General features: G+C 46.1%; 1 protein-coding gene across 2 annotated transcripts; it reads left to right on the top strand.

Moving 5' to 3' along the window:
• Positions 1-177: 177 nt before the first annotated feature.
• ccdc92 (coiled-coil domain containing 92) lies at positions 178-18,418 on the top strand. Of its 2 annotated transcripts, none has more exons than XM_088994557.1 (4): positions 178-367; positions 6,942-7,079; positions 7,383-7,424; positions 14,930-18,416. In XM_088994557.1, the coding sequence occupies exons 2-4, from the start codon at positions 6,944-6,946 to the stop codon at positions 15,721-15,723; spliced, it is 972 nt and encodes a 323-aa protein (XP_088850683.1). In that variant the 5' UTR covers positions 178-367; positions 6,942-6,943; the 3' UTR covers positions 15,724-18,416. The 2 variants fall into 2 exon arrangements, with proteins under 2 accessions (XP_088850683.1, XP_088850684.1); XM_088994558.1 differs by lacking the exon at positions 178-367 and adding an exon at positions 3,832-4,029 and having other exon boundaries at positions 14,930-18,418.
• The last annotated feature ends 5,032 nt before the right edge of the window (positions 18,419-23,450 follow it).

The following is a 23,450-nucleotide window of genomic DNA, read 5'->3' as shown; positions in this document are numbered from 1 at the left end:
GAATATAATTGCATTTAAATTGATATTGTCACCTTACCTAATGTGTGTGGGCTATTTAATTATTGTGTTGTTATTTCTGGTTAATAAGATCATCGCAAAGTTACCTCAAATAACTTAACCCGAGATGGTCTCTGGGCGTTTCCCATGATGCATCGCTTTATTTAGTGCTGTCGCCGAGGGAGATGACAGGACCGTGATCCAGACAACCAGACGTAGGCAGCCGCCCTCCGCTCTCGCTCTTCGGCAGCATCAGTGACATGCTCGGCAAGTTGCAGCGTACTTAAGCCGCTGTGGCTTGTTTTGCTTTATCACGATTTGCCCGTCTTTGGTCAAATTGTCCACGGTCGGGGTTCGTTTTAGCTGCAAGGTAAGAAAGCATACGACGTCATTTGTATCGGAGACGATGGGTGTGTTCTATTATGTCGTTTATCCAGCCGGCTAAGCTATCATCCTCACAAAGCGTCACACGGGAAGTTCCCATTCGATGGACACATTGTTTCATTAAAAGAAGGTGTTTTCGTCTTGTGTTGAAATTAACTATGCACGTATTATTGTTAGATGCGCATTGTTATTGTTCCAAGCGGGTTCCCAATATTGACGTGTACAACATGAAAGTTTTTTTTAACGTTTTACAAATGCCCTTCATCAGTGAAGAAAAGATAGTGGTATGTGTCCGAAAAGTCCATGGGTGGGCTCGTCGCCACATATCGTCCCCAATATACGACCACCTTTCAGCAGTTACCTTCCGTTATTGAGAAGCTACGCATGATGAAGACATCTCTTTTTCCCCTTTTGAAAGGAGACCATGTTTAAGAGATGCTTCCTTTGTAGGCGACGCTGATGTCCTGATAAACAAACAGGAAGCGATCCGTTGCAAATGTAGGTTAAGCTGTGCCGCTCGGCACGACCTTTTGTTTACCATAGACCCGCGACTTGAATATTTTTGGGGGATTGGTGCAGATAAAGATGCTCGTGTGGCTTTGGACTTTGGCATGAGGACGCACGGCGTGGCCGCCAAGCTGCAACGTCACTTGGTGTGGCGTTGGGTGCTGTCCGCAATGCAGGTGCTGAAAGTGGAAGTGCAGCATCCCCACTTGGCAGCGCACGCACGTGCGCACGCACGCGCATAATCCTTTTAGTCCACTTGCACAATCACATACTAATCAAAAATGAATTCAATATTTAATATGTTAGTGGGGCGTTAGAAACAAGCTTTTATACTAAAGTAGATTCGTCAGATATCTTCGCGTTTGTTGAATATCTTTATGACACAAAGTTACAATCATGAAAAAACATTTGCTTATGTGGGACCTGTTGTCTGTTTGGATCAGGAGTGAGGAACTCCGGTTCGTCAAGAGCTATATTGGATTGGATGTACTCTACCTTTATTCATCTCGCAGTGGAGAAATTTACATTTCACAGATCTGAGTAATCAGCTGACCAGCAAACACGATCAGGTGTGTTGGAGTAGGGACAGATCTAAAAAGGACAGGATATGACTCTTGGGAAAACAGTTTAGATTTTAGTATTTCAAGCCTAATCTAATCTATGTGTCGAGTACCCCACCCCCGTGTCCCAAAATTTCTAAAATGGATGATTCGTACCAGGTGTCCTAAAAGACCTCCCAATCATACATATGGTGTCTACCCGTTATTGATACATATATATTACTACCTTTTATACCTAAGTATATTCCACAGTCTGTACATACAGAGTGACACAAAAAGATGCGTACCCATGAACATTTCAATTGTGGCTTTTATTAAAATGCTATTTATTTCAAATTACAACCACATATTATTCAGTTTATGGAAGACCATTCACCATAGTTTCAGCTATTTCTTTAAATTTTTAGTCAAGTTATGGCTTTCCTAAGATGTGTTCCAAATGTCCACCATCCATCACTACAGCAATGTTTTCTCCTGAAAGAGAAGTGTGTAAAAGTGATTAACTATGTCAGACGAGTACAGGTTCGCTTGCAACAAAATGGTGGACATTTGGAACACATCTTGGGAAAGCCATAAATTGATGAAAATTTGACAAAAATAGCTGAAACTCTGGTGAATGGTCTTCCATAAACTGAATAATGGGTGGTTGTAATTTGAAATAAATCGCTTTTAAATCCAAACCACAATTGACATTTTCATGGGTAGGCATCTTTTGAGGTCACTCTGTACAATGTTAAAAAACAAATTGCAGTTTGACTTTTTTTTCTAATTCCTTTTAAGTACTTGTAATTCCACTTAAGTACACGGGGGAGAGTAGAGATGTAAGTAGATGGAGCATATCTGCTGTTTGTATAAACAAAGTCATGGTTGTCATTTGGGATGGAAGCGTACTGCATCACACCGAGGTTTTCCAAAGGTTTAGTCCTGACAAGTGTCGAAATGCCTCACATATTGCAAACCAAATCAACTAATGTGTCTCTTTTGCTTATATTGGGAGTACCTAATGTTGTGTCCTTCCTGAGCACCATCTCTGACTGTGTGGGAGTGCCGTCCTGAGCATGCTAGCTCATGGCTAATGTTTCATGCTGCTGCAGTTCATTGATTATTAATGATGTATCTGAAACATCCAACAGAAGGAGCTTTCCGAACAGAGCTATTCCCACTGCTTTTACTTGAACGCATGCTTTTGCTGTGTAATTTTTAGATCGCAATCATTGAAGGGGGGTTGTAAAATCACACTATATTTTCGCTTTTAGTGCCACACGGCGAACCATATCACACACGAAGCTTACTGCCCGACATGATTCTCCGTTTCAAGTCACCTTGATGTGATGGCATGACTCTTGTTAGTGCCGCTTGAGGTCGTGCCTTAGCAAAAATACATCCGGGCGATTCTAGGAAAGGGCTAGGGTGAGAGTGATGCCTTACTGGAAGGACTCAACATTACTCATCAATAATGGATCATCTCCTCAGCCTTTATGGCTCACCAATGCATTTTTTCCTCTGTGGTTTGAAGCTTCTCCCAATGCTTCCCTCTTTAAGTCATTTAGTCAAAGGTGTGTGTCCAGCCAAGGGCTATATGTTATTTATAGTCGAGTGAAATTGTCGGACAGCGCAAGAGTGCAAGGCCTGTGTGGGAAGCAACGTGTCTGATGTATGCAGTCTTAGAAAAGCACGTGAGATCGCGGTGGAGAGGCTCAAGGTTCAAATCACCTTCCACATTCCAAAAGCGTACATTTAATTAACTCATTCACTGCCATTCACAAATGTATTTGGGAAAATATGACAGAGTACCATTCCTGAATTTGTTCAAGTACTGTTTTTTTCTTGTTTGGGTGCCGATAAAGCCCTAGCCATGGCCTCTAGCTATGTTTTTGCCTTCCACAAGGGGCAGAATTGCCCTTTTTTTACATATTAGAAGCTTTCCAGCTTCAGCTGTTGTTGAAGCGCTATATGAACCATTTAAAGCGCTATATAAACCAATATGCATGTATTGCATTGTATTTTGGACAGCCGCCCTCATTTCAAGCTCATACGCGTTTGATTAAAATCGCCCAAATCAGGGGTGACTCTGGATATTTTAGTTCGAGTTTGTTTACATGGTCCGCTCGCGTTTGTATACACACGTTAGCATTAGCTTGTGGCGCGATGTACACGGCGACGAGAATAAGCAGTGTGAAGTCCCATCCTGCTTGAAACAGTCTACTATCATCCCAGTTCCAAAGAAACCAGCACCAGATTGAACGACTATAGACGTGTCGCTCTGACGTCTGTGGTCATGAAGTCCTGTGAACGCCTCGTGCTGAACCATCTAAAGCACATCACCGGACCTCTGCTAGATCCTCTTCAGTTTGCCTACCGGGCAAACAGGTCTGTGGAGGATACAGTCAACATCGGACTGCACCACATCCTCGACCACCTCGACAACACTGGAACCTACGCAAGGATCCTGTTTGTGGACTACAGCTCTGCGTTCAATACCATCATCCCAGAACTCCTCATCCCCAAACTTCTCCAGCTTGGTGTGTCCCCTACGATCTGCCAGTGGATCCTCAGCTTCCTGATAGGACGGACACAACAGGTCAGTATCACGTTTTGCGAGGTGGTGATGGCGGGTTCGGATCCCAAAAAGCAGGCAGGAGGGAGCAGGAGGTTGTTTGACAAATTGTATTAAAATAAAGGTCAGCAGTAACAAAATGTAAAACATCAAAATGATCTGAATGGAAAAAATACAAAGTAGCAAAAGAAGACCAAAAGTAAAAGCCCGCCAAGGTTAAACAAACACGTACACGATGCATGCTGCAACCAAGCAGCAAACAAACAATGAATCGGCACCGGATGATCGTGCCAGGTGTCCTTTTAAGTGCCATTGATTATAACGACCAGCACCTGCGAGGCTGCCGGCAGGGCTGACGTCGCTACCCGCCAATCTGATCGGGACGACCAGCACCTGCGCAGGTGCAGGCGGGGCCGACGGCACCCCCCGTTGGTCGCCAACCAGATCATGACAGTACCCCCCCCTTCAAGGGGCTGCTTCCAGAAGTCCCAACAGTCTCCCAAAAGGTCCACTCGCCAGGGAACGGTCGGTGGAGAGGGCAACCGCTGCCTCTCCAGCATACGACGGGCGGCGGCCTGATGGGAACGGGACTCGGCCTGGGGTGGACGAAGACGCGGCACGGATCGTCGTGGGCGTGAGTGCGATCCCCCTCGCACGTTCACGCGACGGCGCATGGCTCTGCGTGGACGTCGAACTGCCAGGCGCAGAATGGCACCCCGTACGACCGTATGGGACCAGGTCTCGGCCGGACGCCGACGTGGGCGTGAACTGCCCGGCTCCGGGGGAACGAGACCAGTCCAGAGCCGCTCCGGGATCCAGCGGTGAGTGGGGTCTCGGACTGACGTTGACGCGGACGTTGCACGGCTCGTCGTGGATGAGACTCAATTCGTCATGCACGACGACAGCGTGGCTGGACGTGGGCGTGCAATGCCAGTCACCCAGTTTCACCCTGGATGGCCACCTGGAAGGAGGTCTCGGCCGGACGTTTACGTGGACGTTGCGGCTCGTCGAGTGACGCAATTCAAACTCGACGAGGCTTGCGCTAACGTGGACGTAGCATTGCCAGGCACAGGGTGGAAATGAGACGGGTCCGATGTACCTGCGGGATCCGATGGTAGGCCGATTCATTCTGTCACGGTTTGCGAGGTGGTGATGGCGGGTTCGGATCCCAAAAAGCAGGCAGGAGGGAGCAGGAGGTTGTTTGACAAATTGTATTAAAATAAAGTCAGCAGGAACAAAATGTAAAACATCAAAATGATCTGAATGGAAAAAATACAAAGTAGCAAAAGAAGACCAAAAGTAAAAGCCCGCCAAGGTTAAACAAACACGTACACGATGCATGCTGCAACCAAGCAGCAAACAAACAATGAATCGGCACCGGATGATCACGCCAGGTGTCCTTTTAAGTGTCATTGATTATAACGACCAGCACCTGCGCAGGTGCAGGCGGGGCCGACGGCACCCCCCGTTGGTCGCCAACCAGATCATGACAGTCAGACTGGGAAAATATCATCCTCAACACGAACCACGAGCACTGGAGCCCCGCAGGGATGTGTCCTCTCTCCATTGCTCTTCTCTCTCTACACGAACAACTGAACCTCAACGCACCCAGCTGTCAAATTCATAAAGTTCGCAGACGACACCACAGTCATCGGTCTCATCAAAGGCGGCGACGAGTCTGCGTACCGACAACAAGTGGAGCAGCTGGAGCTCTGGTGCAGCCGTCACAACCTGGAGCTGAACACGCTCATGACAGTAGAGATGATTGTGGACTTCAGGAAACATCCATCACCACAGCTACCCCTCACACTATCCAGCTGCCTCGTGTCAACCGTTGAGACTTTCAAGTTCCTGGGAATCACAGTCTCCCAGGACATGAAGTGGGAGGTCAACACCAACTCTGTCTTGAGAAAGGCCCAACAGAGAATATACTTCCTGAGGCTGCTAAAGAAGCATGGCCTGCCACAGGAGGTGCAGCAACATTTCTACACGGCTGTCATCGAATCCATCCTGTGTTCTTCCATCACCGTTTGGTTCGGGGCCGCCACAAAAATGGCCAAAATCCGACTTCAACGGACAGTTAGGACGGCGGAAAAAATCATTGGCACCGCCCTACCCACTCTTGAGGACTTGCACACTGCAAGAATCCGAACTACGGCTCGGAAAATCCTACTGGACCCTCCGCACCCTGCCCACCACCTTTTCCAGCTACTCCCCTCAGGCAGGCGCTACAGATCCATGCGCACCAAATCCAGCAGGCATTTAAACAGCTTCTTCCCCTAAGCCATTAACTCTTTGAACTCTTTCAACAGTAGCCCAAATGGAATTGTATAGTGCCACTTGGCAATTTTTTGATGATGATACTAGTGCAGCGTGTTCTACCGGAAACAAATTCCTTGTGTGTTCTACATACTTTGCAATAAAGATGAGTCTGATTCTGATATAACTCCAGACAAATAGAACTTAGGAATTAACTTTTTTTCTTCTGCTGCATTGAATGTTTATGTAGTCCTCAAATTCAATATTCTATGGGTCCTGGAATTCAAGTGGACACATGTTTGCACGTCTGGCAGTGAATGAGTTAATAACTCCAAATTGTCAGTAATGTGTGAATGTGAATCTGAATGGCTGTTTGTAAGAGCTTTGTGACCGTATGGATGGACGGATAATTGCATTGAATGGGCGCCCTAGTTTTTTGGTGATGTTCATAGAAGGTGAGCTCATGTTTCATTGGGTAATTTCATTTGCCATGTTGTCTCGTTTCTATTTTTGCTTCCGATGCTGGTGGATTGAGAAGGATCAGTCACATATTAACAAAAACAGAAGGCTATGAAATGTCTTTTTCATGCATTTGAAATGATGCCTGTTGACATGATGACTTTTTCCCCGTCCCTTTTTCTTTGTGCTCGTGTGTCGGGGCGTGTACTTGTCATCAGCCATGGCGTCGGCCAACGTCCCACTGGAGAATCAGCTGCACAGCGCGCAGAAAAACCTGCTGTTCCTCCAGCAAGACCACGCCAACACACTGAAGGGGCTGCATGCCGAGATCCGACGATTGCAGCAGCAATGCACAGGTGACTTTCCGGCTCCACTTTTTCTCTTAAGAGTGCATGTGGCGAGTCTGCAGATGGAAACAAGGGTGAATGCGAGACCCGCTGGGACCTCTTTCTTCACTTGACACCTTTTGGTTCAAACTGACCCTGAGGTAACCCTTCTCTGACACACGTGTTTGGGCTTTCTCTACATTTGTGTGACTTTGAGTGGCGATATTTGTTTAAGAACGTGGAAAACGATTAATTTGTGTAATCCTGATAGCCGCTGGTGGTTGAAATGTGGCTGTGAGCCGTCTGAGGGTCCTCCTCTTGTATTTTTCACAGATCTGACATATGAGCTCACGGTGCGAAGCTCCGATCCTTCAGGTAAGATCCCGTGACCAAGCGTGTTCCTCCAGTATTAAACAGCTGTATTAAACCTTGATCACAGTGATACCTCATCTGACGAACGCTTTAGCTAACGAACTTCTCGCCTTATGAACATTAAATTCGTGACAATGTAATTTTGGAATGCAAACTAGTTTTTAGGAAACACACGGAGCGCCACAATTGCTGGCGGATTCGTTTTCGGCAGAAGAAAACCACACGGCCGAACAGCGCCACCGTGGCTGCCGGACAACTTTTCCACACACCCTTTCTCTGAGTGCATACGTGGCATACGTGGCATACGTGGTTTGTTATCAAGGATACATTTGCTATTATGGGACTGAAAAAGACCCCACCACAGGCTAGTGTTAAGCCTAAGAAGACATAAAAGAAAATTTCGATCGAGCAGAAGAAGGAAATCATCGAAAAACAAGTACGAGGTGTGCGTTTGTGTGACTTAGCTTCCCAGTACCAGTACGCTAAGTCGACCATTGCTACGTGTGGCTAAGGATGTTTCTGTGTTGTCTAAGCAACGGTCTCAGGCAACAGAAGATGTTGAAAAACCTCTGTTGATTTTGATTAATGAAAATCAGCTAGCAGGGGACATTGTGAACGAGGGTATTATCGCCAAGAAAGCACGGCAACTTCACTCGGATATCATCAAGAGACAACTACATCAACAACCACCACGAAAAATAAAACGACTTTATTATATACAGTAAAGTCTCGTTATATCGATACTCAAGGGAGTCCGAAAAAATATCGATATAACCGGGACTATCGATATACCCGATCCTGCGCCGAACTGCATTAAACAAAAGCCGCCAAAAGAGGGCAGCCAAGCGCCATATAAGAAACGGAGCTGGCCATTAGCTCCCTTTTTTGTTCCCCCAATGTTGCCTCAAAATGGCACATATAATTCTTTAATGATTGTAAACATGTATGCTTTAATCTTCAGAACTACAGTGTATTTGAAACATATTCATAACTGGATGTGTAACAAGAAAGCATATTATCCGAATCTGAAGCCATTGTTTGGATTCACAAGCAATGCAAGACGTCTTGGCGTGAAGTCATTTTTATTTGCATTTGAATAAAAAGTGACATCGGCTGTCCTTTAATACACAGTATGGAATGTTAATAATTTTCAAAATCATCGCGCTTCAGCAGACAAAACAAGAAACATTGTTGCAAAAAACGATTGCATTCATATACAGTACAGTGGGCATGTACATAACACAACAGGGAAACTGCAACGCTTACATCTTACTGTATTATGTATACAATTTAAAAAAGTCATCAATCTTCTTCTGCTTCCCATTTTTACCTTTTAACACAAACACTTCAATCTCGTCTGCTACACACGAGCTAGCGTCTGAAAATGAAAATGGCTCTGCGACATGGGTGCTGGGCACGTAACCAAGTCACCTGACCAAGTCGACCAATGGCGCGACTGACGGCGTGACACGTAACCAAGACACGTGACCAAGTTGACCAATGGCGCGACCGATGGCGTGTCACGTGACAAAGTCACGGCCAAGTCGACCAATAGCGTGACCGATGGCGGCTCATGTGACCAAGTCGACCAATGGCGCGACCGATGGCGGCGCACGTAACGAGACACGTGACCAAGTTGACCAATGGCGCGACGGATATATCGATATAAACAACAAAAATGGCCGGCGGGGGATGAAAAGGAGCACCGTAATAACCGGATTATCGTAACAACCGGGTATCGTACTAAACGGTACTAATTATACATAAAAAGACTAGAAATGTGCAACGGAAACGAAAATAATATCGTAATAAGCGGTACTATCGATATAACCGATATCAATATAACGAGACTTTACTGTAGTATAGTTTATTTCTCTAATTACAATACAATAGCACATTTATTATACATAAAATAAGGTATATTTTGTGTAGTTTTAAGGCTGATTTAGTAGAAAATTATGTTTTCGGGGACCTAGAAACGGATTATTCTCATTTTTAATGGTTTCCTCTCCTTTTTCTTTCGGCTTTTTTTCTTCAGGAGTCGCAACAGCGAATCGATGTCCTCCATCTAACCCGGGTTTTGTGCATCCTCTTCTCTCACACCCGCTACTTTCATGTCCTCTTTGACCACATCCATAAAACTCCTCTTTGGTCTTCCTCTCGGTCTCCTGCCTTGCAGTTCAAGGCTCAGCATCCTTCTCCCGATATAGTCGCTCTCTGTCCTCTGGACATGTCCAAACCATCTCAGTCTGGCCTCTCTGATTTTCTCTCCAAAGCCTCTAAAACAGTGGTGAGACCAGCCATGATGTTTGGACTGGGGCCACAATGGGTTCCCATGGTAAATTAATGTTTGGAAGACACACTTTTCACCTTACACACACTTTCTGGGAATCAATCAAGTTCGTAAGATGAGGTATCACTGTAATTCAACATGGGATTTCAAAGACTGCATGCGGCACGCTCTAAATCGTTGCATTGTTGGACTCGTCAATTGTTGATTCGATATGTCTGCTCGCCATCGGGTGCCCAACCCCCACGTTGCCATGGCCATGACATCATTCGCCCTGAGTGCTGATACTGGTTAACAGGCAGTGACGTGCAGTGAGGTTCATGGCTGGTGAGGCAATGACGTCATCACAGTCAGATTTACAAACATATGAACTCCACAGAGTAGCTTATTCACCATTTGATTGGCAACAGTTCACGTGTTTTGTTTAAAATGTCATGTCAGCATTCTTTATATACTGTATACAAACTGTAGCATAGAAAAAAAAAAAAAAAAAAAACTTCATTATCGTGTTACCTTTACTTATAAATGAAGTCCAAGTCTCTCTGTCTCAATGGAGATCACTGCCAGTGAAGAAAGTCGTCCTTGATCAGTCCTGTTAGGACTGTATGTTTTCAGTCTTGAGAATGACCGCTCCACTGATGCTGTAGTAGCTGGAACAGTGAGCACGAGCTGGAGCAACTTTGGCGCTTCAGGAATAGTTTCAATGAGATCCTTCTTGGCCAAAAAGCTGAGAAGCTGTCCAGGAGATTTACATTCATCCCTCACTGTTTGTGAGCTATACAGTCCGGTGTTGGTCTTCCTTTAATTTATTATCTCCTGCTTCAATTGAAAGTTCAGCTTACAAGATTCTTTCAATTTAGATATAGCAACTCGAAAAAATGACTGGATGGTTGCACTTAACTTGCTAACTGTTTACTGTAGCTTGCTCAGAATCAGAATCAGAATCATCTTTATTGCCAAGTATGTAGAACACACAAGGAATTTGTTTCCGGTAGAACACGCTGCACTAGTATCGTTGTCAAAAAAACTGCTAAGTGGCACTATACAGTTCCATTTTGGCTACTGTTGAAAGAGTTCAAAGAGGTAATGGCTTGGGGGAAGAAGCTGTTTAAATGTCTGCTGGATTTGGTGCGCATGGATCGGTAGCGCCTGCCTGAGGGGAGTAGCTGGAAAAGGTGGTGGGCAGGGTGCGGAGGGTCCAGTAGGATTTTCCGCGCCCTAGTTTGGATTCTTGCAGTGTGCAAGTCCTCGAGAGTGGGTAGGGCGGTGCCAATGATTTTTTCCGCCGTCCTAACTGTCCGTTGCTGTCACTAATTCTATTATTCTGCAGCCGAGGAGTCGCAAGAAGAATCTCTAATCACCAACGCCCCGGCAGGCTGCACGTCACTGTTAACAGGGCAGTTGTTTAACAGCCAGGGACGCTCGAGGCAGGCCAAATGCATCTCTCGTTCTTTTCAGCAATATATCTATTTGTGTACAGCCTTGTGCGGATTTGTAGGAACATGAAAAAAGAGGGTGAGACCCGAGCCACGATCGTGTGTCAATATGGGCCATCAGAAATCAGAGTGCACGAAATGACATTATGTGTCACATCTCATTGCTCACATCACGACGCCTGAAAGCACGGCTATTTCACAACATTGCCTATGCACGTCATCATTTCACCTCTATGTACAATTTTCACCTTGAAAATCTGGCTTAAACACATTGATCAGTCTCATTCAATGATTTGAATTTTATAGACTGAAGCGGTATGGACACAGCGTGTGGGGTCTCTAATCTTGTTGAAAAAGCAACAGAGGTCAGAGGGTGAGGTCCGTCGTGTATTGTGAGACAGGAGCAGGGAGAGCACACTGCACTCATCTCCATGTAACCGTGCTCTCGCTTATCTTGTTCGAGGTTATCATCATGATTTCACCTTCTTCCCAAGACATTCTTCTCTTCCTTGATCAGAAAGGAACACTTTGTAATTTTATGATCAAAATATTTGGGAGAAAAAATAGTTTACAAGTTCCTGAGCAGATTATTATTATTTTTTAAGATCCATCCGTGCAGAATGATCACTTTTGCTTTCCGTCACACCGTATAAACATAACTCGCTTCAGTATTGTATTCCCGGTCTGATTTTGCTGTGAATTAGCCTTCAGTACCAAGGAAGTGCATACAAGTGATTACGCAGTATAATCCCGTAACCGCGTGCAGTTAGGCACGCCATCGTTAGTCCTCCTCTCACAGTGCATACAGAAGTTGTTGCCACATCATTTAAACACGCAAATGTAATGGGCTGTAACGAATTAATACCATTTGTATTTATTTTAATGGGGAACGTTGACTTGGAAGAGACCTGTGTTTTGAGTTGCTCGTGAAACATGTTCAATGTAAAGGCAGCACTGTTATTACAATTTTTTTGAGACAGAATGATCAAATGGAGGTTTCAGTCATTTTTGGCAATGTCCAAAGTAGTTATGGATTCTGTCAGAGCGGTGTGACTGAAACCATATAAATTTTCACGCACGCCTTTATGTCATGAGCTGCACAACAAATTGATGGACTAGGTGTTGTTGGTCCCTTTTACTCATTCACTGCCAGATGATATGCAAAAATGTGTTCACTCCAGTGCCAGGGTTTTTGACATTTTCATTAAAATTGCTGACTCGCAGACTTGAGTTTTCGGACTACCGTATTCGAGTATAACGCGCAAAATTTTCGAACCTAAAAAAGAACCTCAAAACTCGGTTGCATGTTATAAACGAGGACTGGTAAAATAATCTATATTTAATAATAATATACAGTAATCCTCGTTATATCGATATTCTCGGGAGTTAGAGAAAATGTCGATATAACCGTACTGTCGATATATCCCTCCTGCGCCGAACTGCATTAACAAAAGCCGCCAAAAGAGGGCATCCAAGCGCCATATAAGAAACGGAGCTGGCAATGAGCTCGCCATTTTGTGCCTCTTTTTTTGGGGGGGGGAGAGAGATGTTCCCCCAATGTTGCCTCAAAATGGCACATATAATATTTTAATCGATTGCAAACATTTATGGTTTTCTCTTCAGAACTACAGTGGATTTGAATCATATTCATAACTGGATGTGTAACAAGAAAGCATATTATCCGAATCTGAAGCCATTGTTTGGATTCACAAGCAATGCAAGACGTCTTGGCGTGAAGTCATTTTTATTGGTGTTTTGCATTTGAATAAAAAGTGACATCGGTTGTCCTTTAATACACAGTATGGAATGTATGGTAATTTTCAAAATCATCACGCTTCAGCAGACAAAACAAGAAACTGTTGCAAAAAACGATTGCATTCATATACAGTACATAACACAACAGGGAAACTGCAACACTTACATCTTACTGTATTATGTATGCAATTTAAAAAAAAGTCATCAATCTTCTTCTGCTTCCCATTTTTACCTTTTGACAAAAACTCTCATCTGCTCCACACGAGCGAGCGCTTGAAAATGGAAATGGCTCTGCTAAACGGGAGCTGGTCACATAACAAACTCACGTGACCAAGTCCACCAATGGCGCGACCGATGGCGTGTATCGATATAAACATAGCAAAATGGCTGGCGGGAGATGAAAAAGAGCACCGTAGTAACCGGATTATCGTAAAAACCACGAATCGTACTAAACGGAACTAATTATACATAAAAAGACTAGAAATGTGCACGGGAAATGAAAATAGTGTCGTAATAAGCAGTATTAACAATATAAACCATGATATAACGAGACTTTACTGTATATTTAATGATTTATCCCTCCTAGGGGGGCAGCATTTCCATGGCTATTCTTGCCCTTCAGTTTCGATTCTCGGAAAGACCCGAATCATGCGCATTCCTTTTTTTGGATTGTTGATTACTATATTTTTAGCTACGCTTCATTTACTTTCCTCGCCTCGCCCACACTGAAACGTGAGTTAAGCATTGCTGTTTTGCACAATTGCCAATATCCAGAGTTTCAATTCAGTGTTTACATTGTCATTTAGTGTTTACATTGTCAATAAATGATTTTTATCCCAATGCTTGGTCTGAGCCGAGTAAAAGTGAAACAATTTTATACAGATTCTTAATTGAAAATCAGGGGTGCGCGTTATACACATGTGCGCGTTATACTCGAATAAATACGGTATATAAACATTCAATACAGCAAAAGAGTTAATTCCCAAGTTATATGGGTCTGGAGGTGTATGATCTTGAAATGAGGGCGGCTGTACAAAATACAATACAATACATACATATTGATTAATGTAGTGCTTTAACAACAGCTGAAACTAACAAAACGCTAGCATAGACAAAAAAACTAAATGCTGGGATTAGCAGTGAATGAGTTAATGAGTGTTCAAATTATTTTAAATTATTCAAATTATTTTAAAATTATTTTAAAAACGGCGATGGCAACAAAAGAAATGCTTGCAACATCTCAGTTATTGAAAGTAAAGACCAGTTTTCGTTTTGCTCCAGATTTTAGCAAGAAACATGAAATAGTAAATGCTTCCACACTCCTTGTACTTTTTTAGCAACAAAAGTACTTGATACCGTATTTTCTGGTGTAAAAGGCGCACCGGAGTATAAGGCGATGAACGAAATAAAAGTTTTCCAAATATAGTATATAAATATCTATGTTTTCCTTTTTTAAGGCACACCACATTATAAGGTGCTACACTAGAGGCTGATGTTACGCACAACTTTACAGGCGGCGGGGTTGTGATGGACCTGTTGTGACTCAATATTCACATATAAGGCGCAAGGTCATCTTTTGAAGAAAATCAAGGCTTTTGGGTGAGCCTTATACACCGTAAAATATGGGACTTTAAATATTTTAAAACAATTATTGCTGTACCGGTGGGGGTGTCATCGTCTGGTGGATTGGGATGGTGCTGATTTTGCTCACAGCTGATTTCGAGTGTGAACTGGACTACCTTGCATATCGCTTACGTCAGGCCAGGACGGTCTTTGTCACAGTTGGGTCATTGTTTTCACAGATCTATTCCATTGATTCGCACGACTGTTACTTTTACAGAAGCAGATGACAGAAGAGAAGTAAGAGTTTCTTTGAAAAATACAGTTTTCGGCGTCCCCTAAAAAGTGTATGGTATGAGGATTCCGTCCGACGTCGGCAATGTCATACTGTGTAGCGTTGAACCAAATAGTCCAAACTGTTGTCTTGTTTGCCTCATTCTCATAACTGGTATTTGTGGCTCGTGCAGACAGCGGTGAGGTGCGATGCCGAGAGCTGCAAAGGAGGTGCGAGGAGCTGGAGGCAGAACTGAAGAAGAAGGAGGAGGAGAATACAGAGCTGCTCAAGGACCTGGAGCAGAAGAACGCCATGATCTTCGTGCTGGAAAACACCATCAAGGAGCGGGAGAAGAAGTACCTGGAGGAGCTGAAAATGAAGAGCCACAAGCTGGCCGTTCTGTCCGGAGAGTTGGAGCAGCGAGCCAGCACCATCGCTTACCTCACGTCGCAGCTCCACGCCACCAAGAAGAAACTTCTGGCGGGCAGCTCCTCGGAGGCGAGCCCCAACGTCAGCCCCGTCACCTCCTTCAAGCCCACGCCCCCTCCGGCTAAAGACAGGCAACCCGAAACCCCACGCCGCCGTTTGAGGAAGAGCCTCTCTCAGCCACTTCACCCCGAGCTGACCGAGGTGTACCGGCTGGGCCCGGACGGCAAGCGGGTGGTCCTGCGAGAGGCCATGGACGCGATGCCCGACCCGACGCCCTTCCTGCAGGCGGGGAGAGAGTCTCCAGACATGCAGGTGGTACGAGAACGAACGACCGTCTTTCCACCCATCACCTCGGAACGCCCGTCCGTCACGCCCAGCCCCCGCCACAGCCCGGCTCGGGACCGCCAGTACAGGGCTCACGTGGGGGTGGCACACCGCATCCCCCATGGGACCCCTCTGTTGGCCCTGCCCCAGGCAGAGCTGGAAACTCTGGCGGTGGACCAAGTGAAAGAAGAAAAGGTTGTGCGCAAGCGTTCTGGGGCTGACAGGACAGTTTGAAGCCGTGGCACACACACATGAATGCACATATGCACTACTCACAAAATGTTACGCATACTCGGCTTACCGCACCTAAAATGAACTTCGGTGAACCCTCTCATGTTCAGGGATTAATGTTTGGACAAAAACACATTTTATTTGCTGAAATTCACTGATACACTGTTTTTAGGTTTAGGCCAAACTTGTATCAAATAATCCCAGTACTTCTTCCGTGCCAAGCAAATGAGTGGAGGAACTTCATTTAGTGAGAGGCCTCGTGGCAGCTTTACTCAACGCCGTCAGTATCTCTCAGATAATGTGTGCTGGTGGCATTCCCTGCACCTTGGGTTTTTTATATATATTTGCATAGCGTGCTATTCGTTTACATTGACCAAATTTACAACAGCATTCCCCCCCCCCACTTAGTGACGTCCATTTCTTTGCCTTTCAGTGACTCTTCCAGTTGCTCTTAATCTCTATTGTAGCCAGTTGATGACACTGACATCCAAAGCGGGTGGCCCAGTAGTCAAGTGGTTAGCACACTGACTTCACAATGCAGAGGTTGTCAGTTCGAGATACGGTCTGACCTCCCTGTGTGGAGTTTGCATATTCATATTCTCCTTGGTCCCGTGTGCGTTTTCTCCGGGTCCCTCGGTTTAATCCCACATTCCAAAAAACATGCATGGCAGGTTGATTGAACACTCCAAATTGTCCCTCAGTGTGAGTGTGAGCACAGATGGTTGTTGGTCTCTGTATGTCCTCCGATTGGCTGGCAACCAATTCAGGGTGTGCCCAAAAATGGTTGGGATTGGCTTGAGCACCCCTGAGACCCTAATGAGGATTAAGCGGTCCGGTATATGGATGGTTGGTTGGACATTCAAAGCACATTGGCAGTTTTCCTGTAAGAACATCATGTTTGAAGCTTCAAAATAATGGCATCAATTGTTCAGTACAATAAGGCCCAAATGTGAACAGCTTGATGATTATTTAAATAAGCAATCTCAGTGAAACAGGAAATTGGTTTATTTTCTTGGTTGATTCATGCATGGCCCTAACACACAATTCTGCTATTCAGTTCTTTGTTAGTGAACAGCAAGTGTGCATAAAAGTATGGAGGCATTCGAAGTTCACACTTGAAGGTGATTGATCCTGAAATTTTATCAGAAAGCCGACTATGCCGATTTGTTGTGAGTGGTGTATATATCCGATGAAACAAGAGGCAGAGAAGAGTCCGAACACTGTGTAGCCTGCTTTATACGCAAAACACTGTTATATAAAATGCAAATGACGCACTGAATCAATGGCCGTTTCTTCATGCACATTTGAAAAGGACGACTGTCCTGCAAAGCATGCCAAATGTTTCTTTACAACCTTATCGAGTGTTGTAGTATACATGCATCGTTCTTGTCTATGTGGTGCAGTCAGCACATCCTCAGCCAAATAGCTGCATCAGTGCTTGCTTGTTGCAAATGCGCACACAATGCATCGTGCAGTTATGGCGACCCGGTAGTCCCTTGAAGTCATAACAAACTCTTGAGCGAAATGTCGAGAGCCGCAGCAATGATTCAGTTCATGCCCTTGGAATGTCTTGTCACCCCCGTTGCAATGTCAGTATACTTCTCTTACTGGAGGTTGCATAATCAAGGTGAGCTGGTCACTGCGTGTGTATTTATGCTTCGATTCAACATGAGCTACAAGTCATGTATGTGTGGGAGGATTAATAAGGATGGAATCATCTCCATTATCTGTTATTTGTGATAAAGGGGCATTGGGAAAAACACTGATGTTGTAGAATTTTGTGATAGAAGTAATGTACTTGATAAACGCTGTAGATTTGTAAGGATTTTAATTTAAATTAGTGTTTATTAGAGACTACAGCAACACCTCAGATGGTAATTATTGTCACTTTATATCCTGCTTTTCACATAACACGTACCCTTGAATAATAATTTAAATTCACACAATAAAGCTTTTTTGGGTTGCCTACTCGTTTCGAGATTGTCGATGTGCATGTTCCTGCCTCAGAAGCTTCTTTAGATTTCTTCAAACATGGCCACAATGGCACGTGTCGTTCACCACGGATACATTGGCGCACAACATATCACATATGCATATCAAGCTTTATTGTTTTTGACATTTAAAGGTGAGTGGTGCTGAAGAAAGTTCTAGAGTTCATAAATTACAAGACATAACAGAGTTAACATGTCTTACTAAACTGCATGTGAGCTTCAAGCTTTTGTGTCTGACATAATTAAAGTGGTTCATCGTCGCCATATACTGGATGCTTATGCACTAGGATGCTAAAGGCCACGAGTTAGGTGGGGTCTCATTATGTCATGTCTCCAACAAAACACCATATATTAAATTGTGTGCTAATTAACATGCATTCATTTGCAGACATTTGCAATTGCCACGGCATTGCAGAGAAAAAGGGAAATCCTGACACGCTGAAAATATGTAGCCTTTGTTTATTGAAGGAAGGAGAAATTAATAGAAAATAATTATTTGATTCCAGAAATTGTTAATTGTATTCTACATTATGATCTCCGTGTTTTAAATAATAACTATTCATTTCATTGGGGAAAATCACGAGTTGTGGCGGGCACTAGGACCAGGCATCTTACCCAGCAGGTGCACGGGAGGGGGCGAGTTTATGTCACATATATTTCACTGCAGTTTCTGGATGAGTTAGATCCACTTATTAGCCGTTGGAATAAACACGTCTCCATATTCAGTCGTGTGTGCTCCTTCCTCAACGGCTACACTGGTGACCCCGATGTTGGAAATGTTCATGGCAACAGACGAAGAGGTGTCTTCTGCGGCCATGTCGCCACGACCGGCGCCCCAACTCGCAGCTCCCGCCTACGTCGCAAAGCTGCCGAGTTCTGGTATAGCGATCCGGCTTCGTGGTTCCAGCATGTGGAAGCAGTTTTCCACCTACGAGGCATCACGGCGGATGAGCCGAAGTATTACCTGGTCGTGGCGTCTCTCAACAAGCAGACTACTCGTCGTGTGCAGCCGCTCTTACGCGCGCCTCCACAGAGCGAGAAATACGCGGCGCTCAAACACCTGCTGATCAGAAGGTTCACGTTATCGGCCTCTGAGAGAGCAGACAGGATTCTTTCCCTTCCCGGACTCGGCGACGGAACAGCAGTGGATCTCATGGACAATATGCTGTCGCTCTTAAGTTCGGATGAGGCCGGATTCCTTTTCCCCCATATTTCCTCCGTCAGCTACCAGCCTCAGCGCGCGCCGCGCTAGCTAACTCAACGTGCTTAGCCACCGGTGACTATCAAGGTTCGGCTGAAGAAGCGGCTCAAGTGCTTCTGGCGACACGGCGGTTTGTCGTGCAAAGCGGGACGAACGAAACCCTCAGTGAAGGGGCATCGAGCATCGATCCGACAGTCGTGGCCCGAGTGGGATCGCAGAAGCAGCGCGAGAACGCCATCTGCTTTTTCCATTAGCGGTTTGGCGCCAAGGCTTGACGCTGCGTACCCCCCTGTTCCTACGAGGCTCTGGGAATCTCCAACGCCCGGCACCCAGTAGCAGCTGTGGGCGCCGGCAACGAAAGCGAGCTGCTTTTCATCACGGACTCCTCGTCAAGTAGACGTTTTCTTGTGGACAACGGGGCACAAGTAAGCCTGCTGACGGCCACCGCCGCGGACAAGACGGCAGGTGGATGCGAGCCTCCCTTGTGTGGAGCTAGCGGCTCGCCCATCGCCAACTTTGGCTCCAGGTCAATGACTGTGCGCTTCCACGGACGGGAATTCAAGTGGAATTTTATTGTTGCCTCGATCACAGTTCCGATAATCGGCGCGGATTTTTTATGTGCTCACGGACTTCTTGTGGACATTGCTAACCGTCGTTTGATTGACGCCATCTCTTTCGCGACTTTCCCGTGTGAGGCTGGAGGGCTCGGAGCGTTAACACACGCAAATTCTTTAACGTCAGGTAACGTTGACGAAAGTCTGCTGACCGATTTCCCGTCGTTAACTACCCCCGCCTTTTCCAATTCCGATACGAAACGAGGGGTAGAGCATTTCATCCCCACGATCGGCCCGCCAGTTTTTGCCTGCGCTTGTCGCCTCGACGCGGTAAAACTGGCAATGGCGAAAGGGGAGTTCGCGACGATGGAGCGTTTGGGCATCGTGAGGCGTTCCAACAGCCCGTGGGCCTCACCATTACACATGGTGCCCAAAATTAACGGTTCTTGGCGGCCGTGCGGTGATTTTCGTCGGCTTAATAACATAACCACACATGACCGTTAACCCATCCCGCACATTCAAGATTTTTCCGCACGTTTGGCCGGCGCCGTGATCTTTTCCAAAGTATATCTAGTTCACGGTTATCACCAGGTGCCGGTACGGGCAGAGGATGTGCCAAAAACTGCAGTGATTACCCCCTTTAGCCTTTTGGCCTGAAGGGGGCGGCACAGACCTGATGGACTCAGTCTTGCGAGGCCTTGATTTTGTATTTGTCTATCTAGATGACATCCTTGTGGCTAGCCCTTCACCAGAGGAACACCTGTTGCACTTAACTAAGGTTTTCAAGCGTCTTGATCGGCACAGCCTTATCGTTAACCCTGTGAAGTGGCAATTTGGTCTGTCCAAGATCGATTTCTTGGGGCACCGCATTTCTCCACAGGGCGCCATCCCCTTATCCGCCAAAGTGCAGGCAGTGGTGGATTTCCCCCACCCGGCCACAGTTAAGGCTCTGCAGGAGTTTTTGGGCATGATCAATTTTTACAACCGGGTTCTTTCTCATGAAGCCGACCTTCTACAACCCCTCTACGGCGCCTTGAGAAAAAGATGGCTAATGACTCCGTCGAGTGGGCCCTGCAATGAGCACAGTCCTTTCAACGAGCCAAGGAAGCTCTCGCGGGTGCAACTCTTCTGGTCCACCCGATCTCAACCGCACAGGTGGCCTTGACCACCGATGGATGCGTCTGACGTTGCCGTAGGGGCAGTGGTTGAGCAGCTTGTGGAGAACAAATGGCAGCCCCTTGCATTTTTCAGTTGGAAGTTGCAAGATAACGAAGGCAAGTAGAGTGGGGCCTCGGTTTGCGAACACCTTGCCTTACGAACTTTTCAGTTTACGAACTTTAAATTTATGAAAATTAAAGCTGGGCATACGGCTGGCAGAGTAATCTTCGGCTGAAGAACACAAAAGCTCATGACCGAACAGCGTCCCAGCCAGCCTACCTTTCCACAACCCCTTTCTATGAGTGCACACGTCGATCGTCTTCAATAATACTTTTGCCGTTATGGGACCGAAAAAGATGCCACCACAGGCTTGTGCTCAGACGAAATAGACACAAAACAAAATAACAGTCGAGGAGAAGAAGGAGATCATTGAGAAACACGAACGAGGTGTACGTTTGTGGCATCATATGTGCGCACCGCGGCTGTCATGTGAATCTCAGCCTGACACATCTTCCACGCTGTGTGTCACTTCCCTGAGAGTAACTTTCTACGACCATTCTACAAATAAAGGGCCCGGTACCGTCCACCATTGCTACCATCCTTCGCAAAAAGCTTGACTAAAGGTGGTATTTAGTCGACGCTTTCACGTGACTAATGACACCGAAATTGTCACGTGCAAGTTGACATCTGGGGCAGGGTCGCCGCTCGCGACCTCCGCCAGCCGAAGAAGACACAAAACAAAATTACAGTCGAGGAGAAGAAGGAGATCATTGAGAAACACGAACGAGGTGTGTGTGTTGATCCCCTAATCACCGATACTGGGACATGTCAACGAGTCGCTGTCACCTCACCAGTGAAATTATTACGACGCCTTGCGCCTCGCTGTGTCTTGTGCTGGCAAGTCCAAGAGTTTGCTTTGCCCGAGGTGATTGTTAGCCGTGATCGCGTAAGTTTGTTGCTTTCCGGGATCGCGAGTGTGCCATTTTATTTTGCCTAGCTTGACAGGCTTGTTGTAATAAAATCTCTGCCAGCACCTACGGGACTCGAAGTGGATGCAGATGACATCGACGAGCTTGTTGCTGACCATAATGAGGTCACCAACACAGAGGATTTGATTTGCCTTCAAGAGGACAAGCAGAAGCAGGCCATTCAGGAGTTTATGTGCAGGCTTTTATAGAACGGTTCCATCCAGAAAAGGCTATGAGCATGATGAATGATAATGTGATGCCTCAGTTTCGTAAGATCTGACAAGCCAGAAAGCAACAGGTGTCAATTAAGAGCCATCAATGACCATCACAAATGTAAATAAAGTGACTTTATTCTCCAGTGCAGTGTATTTCTTTCATTACAATACCATAGCACTTTTATTATACATAGAATAAGGTATGTTGTGTGTAGTTTTAAGGCTTATTTAGTTGAAAATTATATTTTATGGAGACCTGGGAACGGACTATTCTCATTTTAATGGTTTCCTATGGGAAAAACATTTTTGGGATACACACTCTGTCTGGGAACCAATTAAGTTTGTAAGCCAAGGTCTCACTGTATAGTGTTTTCGACAGAGAGTTAGCACTCTATCTTGCAACGCGCCATTTTCATTTCATCCTCCAGGGGTGCCGGTTCACCGCATATGTGGATCACAAACCACTCACATTCGCCATGTCGAAGGTGACTGAACCGTAGTGGCCCCGACAGCAACGGCATTTAGCGGCCATTTCGGAATTCACAACAGACATTCAGCACATGGCCGGCAAATGTAACCCTGTGACCGATTGCTTGTCACACACGATCGTGTGTCCAGTCCAGCTCGGAGTGGATTTTTCAGAGATGGCCACCGCCCAATCTGAAGATCCGGACATCCATGAACTCAAGGCAGCAGGCATGGCCCTGAAACTTGAGGAGGTGGCACTGTGTGAAGAGGGTGCCGCTCTCCTCTGCAATGTGTCTACGGGTCGCACTCGTCCCGTGGTTCCACAGGAGTGGCTTCGGCGAATTTTTGATTCTAATCATTCCCTCTCACACCCTGGCGTCCGGGCATCAGTCAAACTACTTGGGGCCAAGTTTGTCTGGCCAGGGTTACAAAAGGACGTCAGGAAGTGGGCAGCTGCATGCAAGTCCACAGGCACACCCGGGCAAGCCTGGAAACCTTTCCAATTCTGGCCAGGAGATTTGACCACATCCATGTGGAACTGGTCGGGCCCCTCCCTCCTTCGCAGGGTTGCACACATCTCACTATGGTCGATCGGACCACTAGGTGGCCGGAAGCAGTCCCCCTGTGCTCCACGACCTCGGCAGATATTGTCCGCGCATTTCTGTCGTCCTGGGTCGTACGTTTCGGCACGCCATCCAATATCATTTCAGACAGAGGCCCCCAGTTTATGTCCGAGCTCTGGTCAGCCATGGCACGGTCCTTGGGTGGGCAGGTACACTGCACTATGGCCTACCACCCGCAGGCTAACGGGATGTGTGAACGTCTCCACCGGCCACTTAAAGCCGCGCTACGGGCCGCACTATCGGACAGTAACTGGGTCGACCGGCTTCCATGGGTCCTGCTCGGGTTACGTTCGGCCCCAAAAGAAGACCTTAATGCCGCTCCGGCAGTTAGTGTTCGGTCAGCCACTCCACATTCCTGGTGAATTTCTGCCTGAAGCTTCGGGTACACCTTCTTTGCCTCTTTTGCCAGCAGAGCCCCTGACTCCAGCACCATTTCACCACTGCGTCCCCAAAATATTCGTTCGGTCTGCTTTTTGGTCAGCAGGAGTGCATTTCAATAGACAGGCTCAAACCGGCTCATTTAGTTGCAGGCGAGGACATTTCGCCTGCCCC

The sequence above is a fragment of the Hippocampus bargibanti genome, linkage group LG04 (assembly GCF_051943395.1).
Source record: "Hippocampus bargibanti isolate YZ-2025 linkage group LG04, ASM5194339v1, whole genome shotgun sequence".
Classification (NCBI taxonomy): domain Eukaryota; kingdom Metazoa; phylum Chordata; class Actinopteri; order Syngnathiformes; family Syngnathidae; genus Hippocampus; species Hippocampus bargibanti.
The sequence above is the reverse complement of the archived record's forward strand: the minus strand, read 5'-3'. Positions and strand labels throughout refer to the sequence as shown.

Excerpts from the sequence above, each read along its gene's own strand:
- ccdc92 (XM_088994558.1), top strand. The coding sequence starts at position 6,944 with ATGGCGTCGGCCAACGTCCCACTGGAGAATCAGCTGCACAGCGCGCAG. Across the intron at positions 7,080-7,382 it reads ATTGCAGCAGCAATGCACAG|ATCTGACATATGAGCTCACG; the intron begins GTGACTTTCCGG and ends TATTTTTCACAG. Across the intron at positions 7,425-14,929 it reads GCGAAGCTCCGATCCTTCAG|ACAGCGGTGAGGTGCGATGC; the intron begins GTAAGATCCCGT and ends TGGCTCGTGCAG.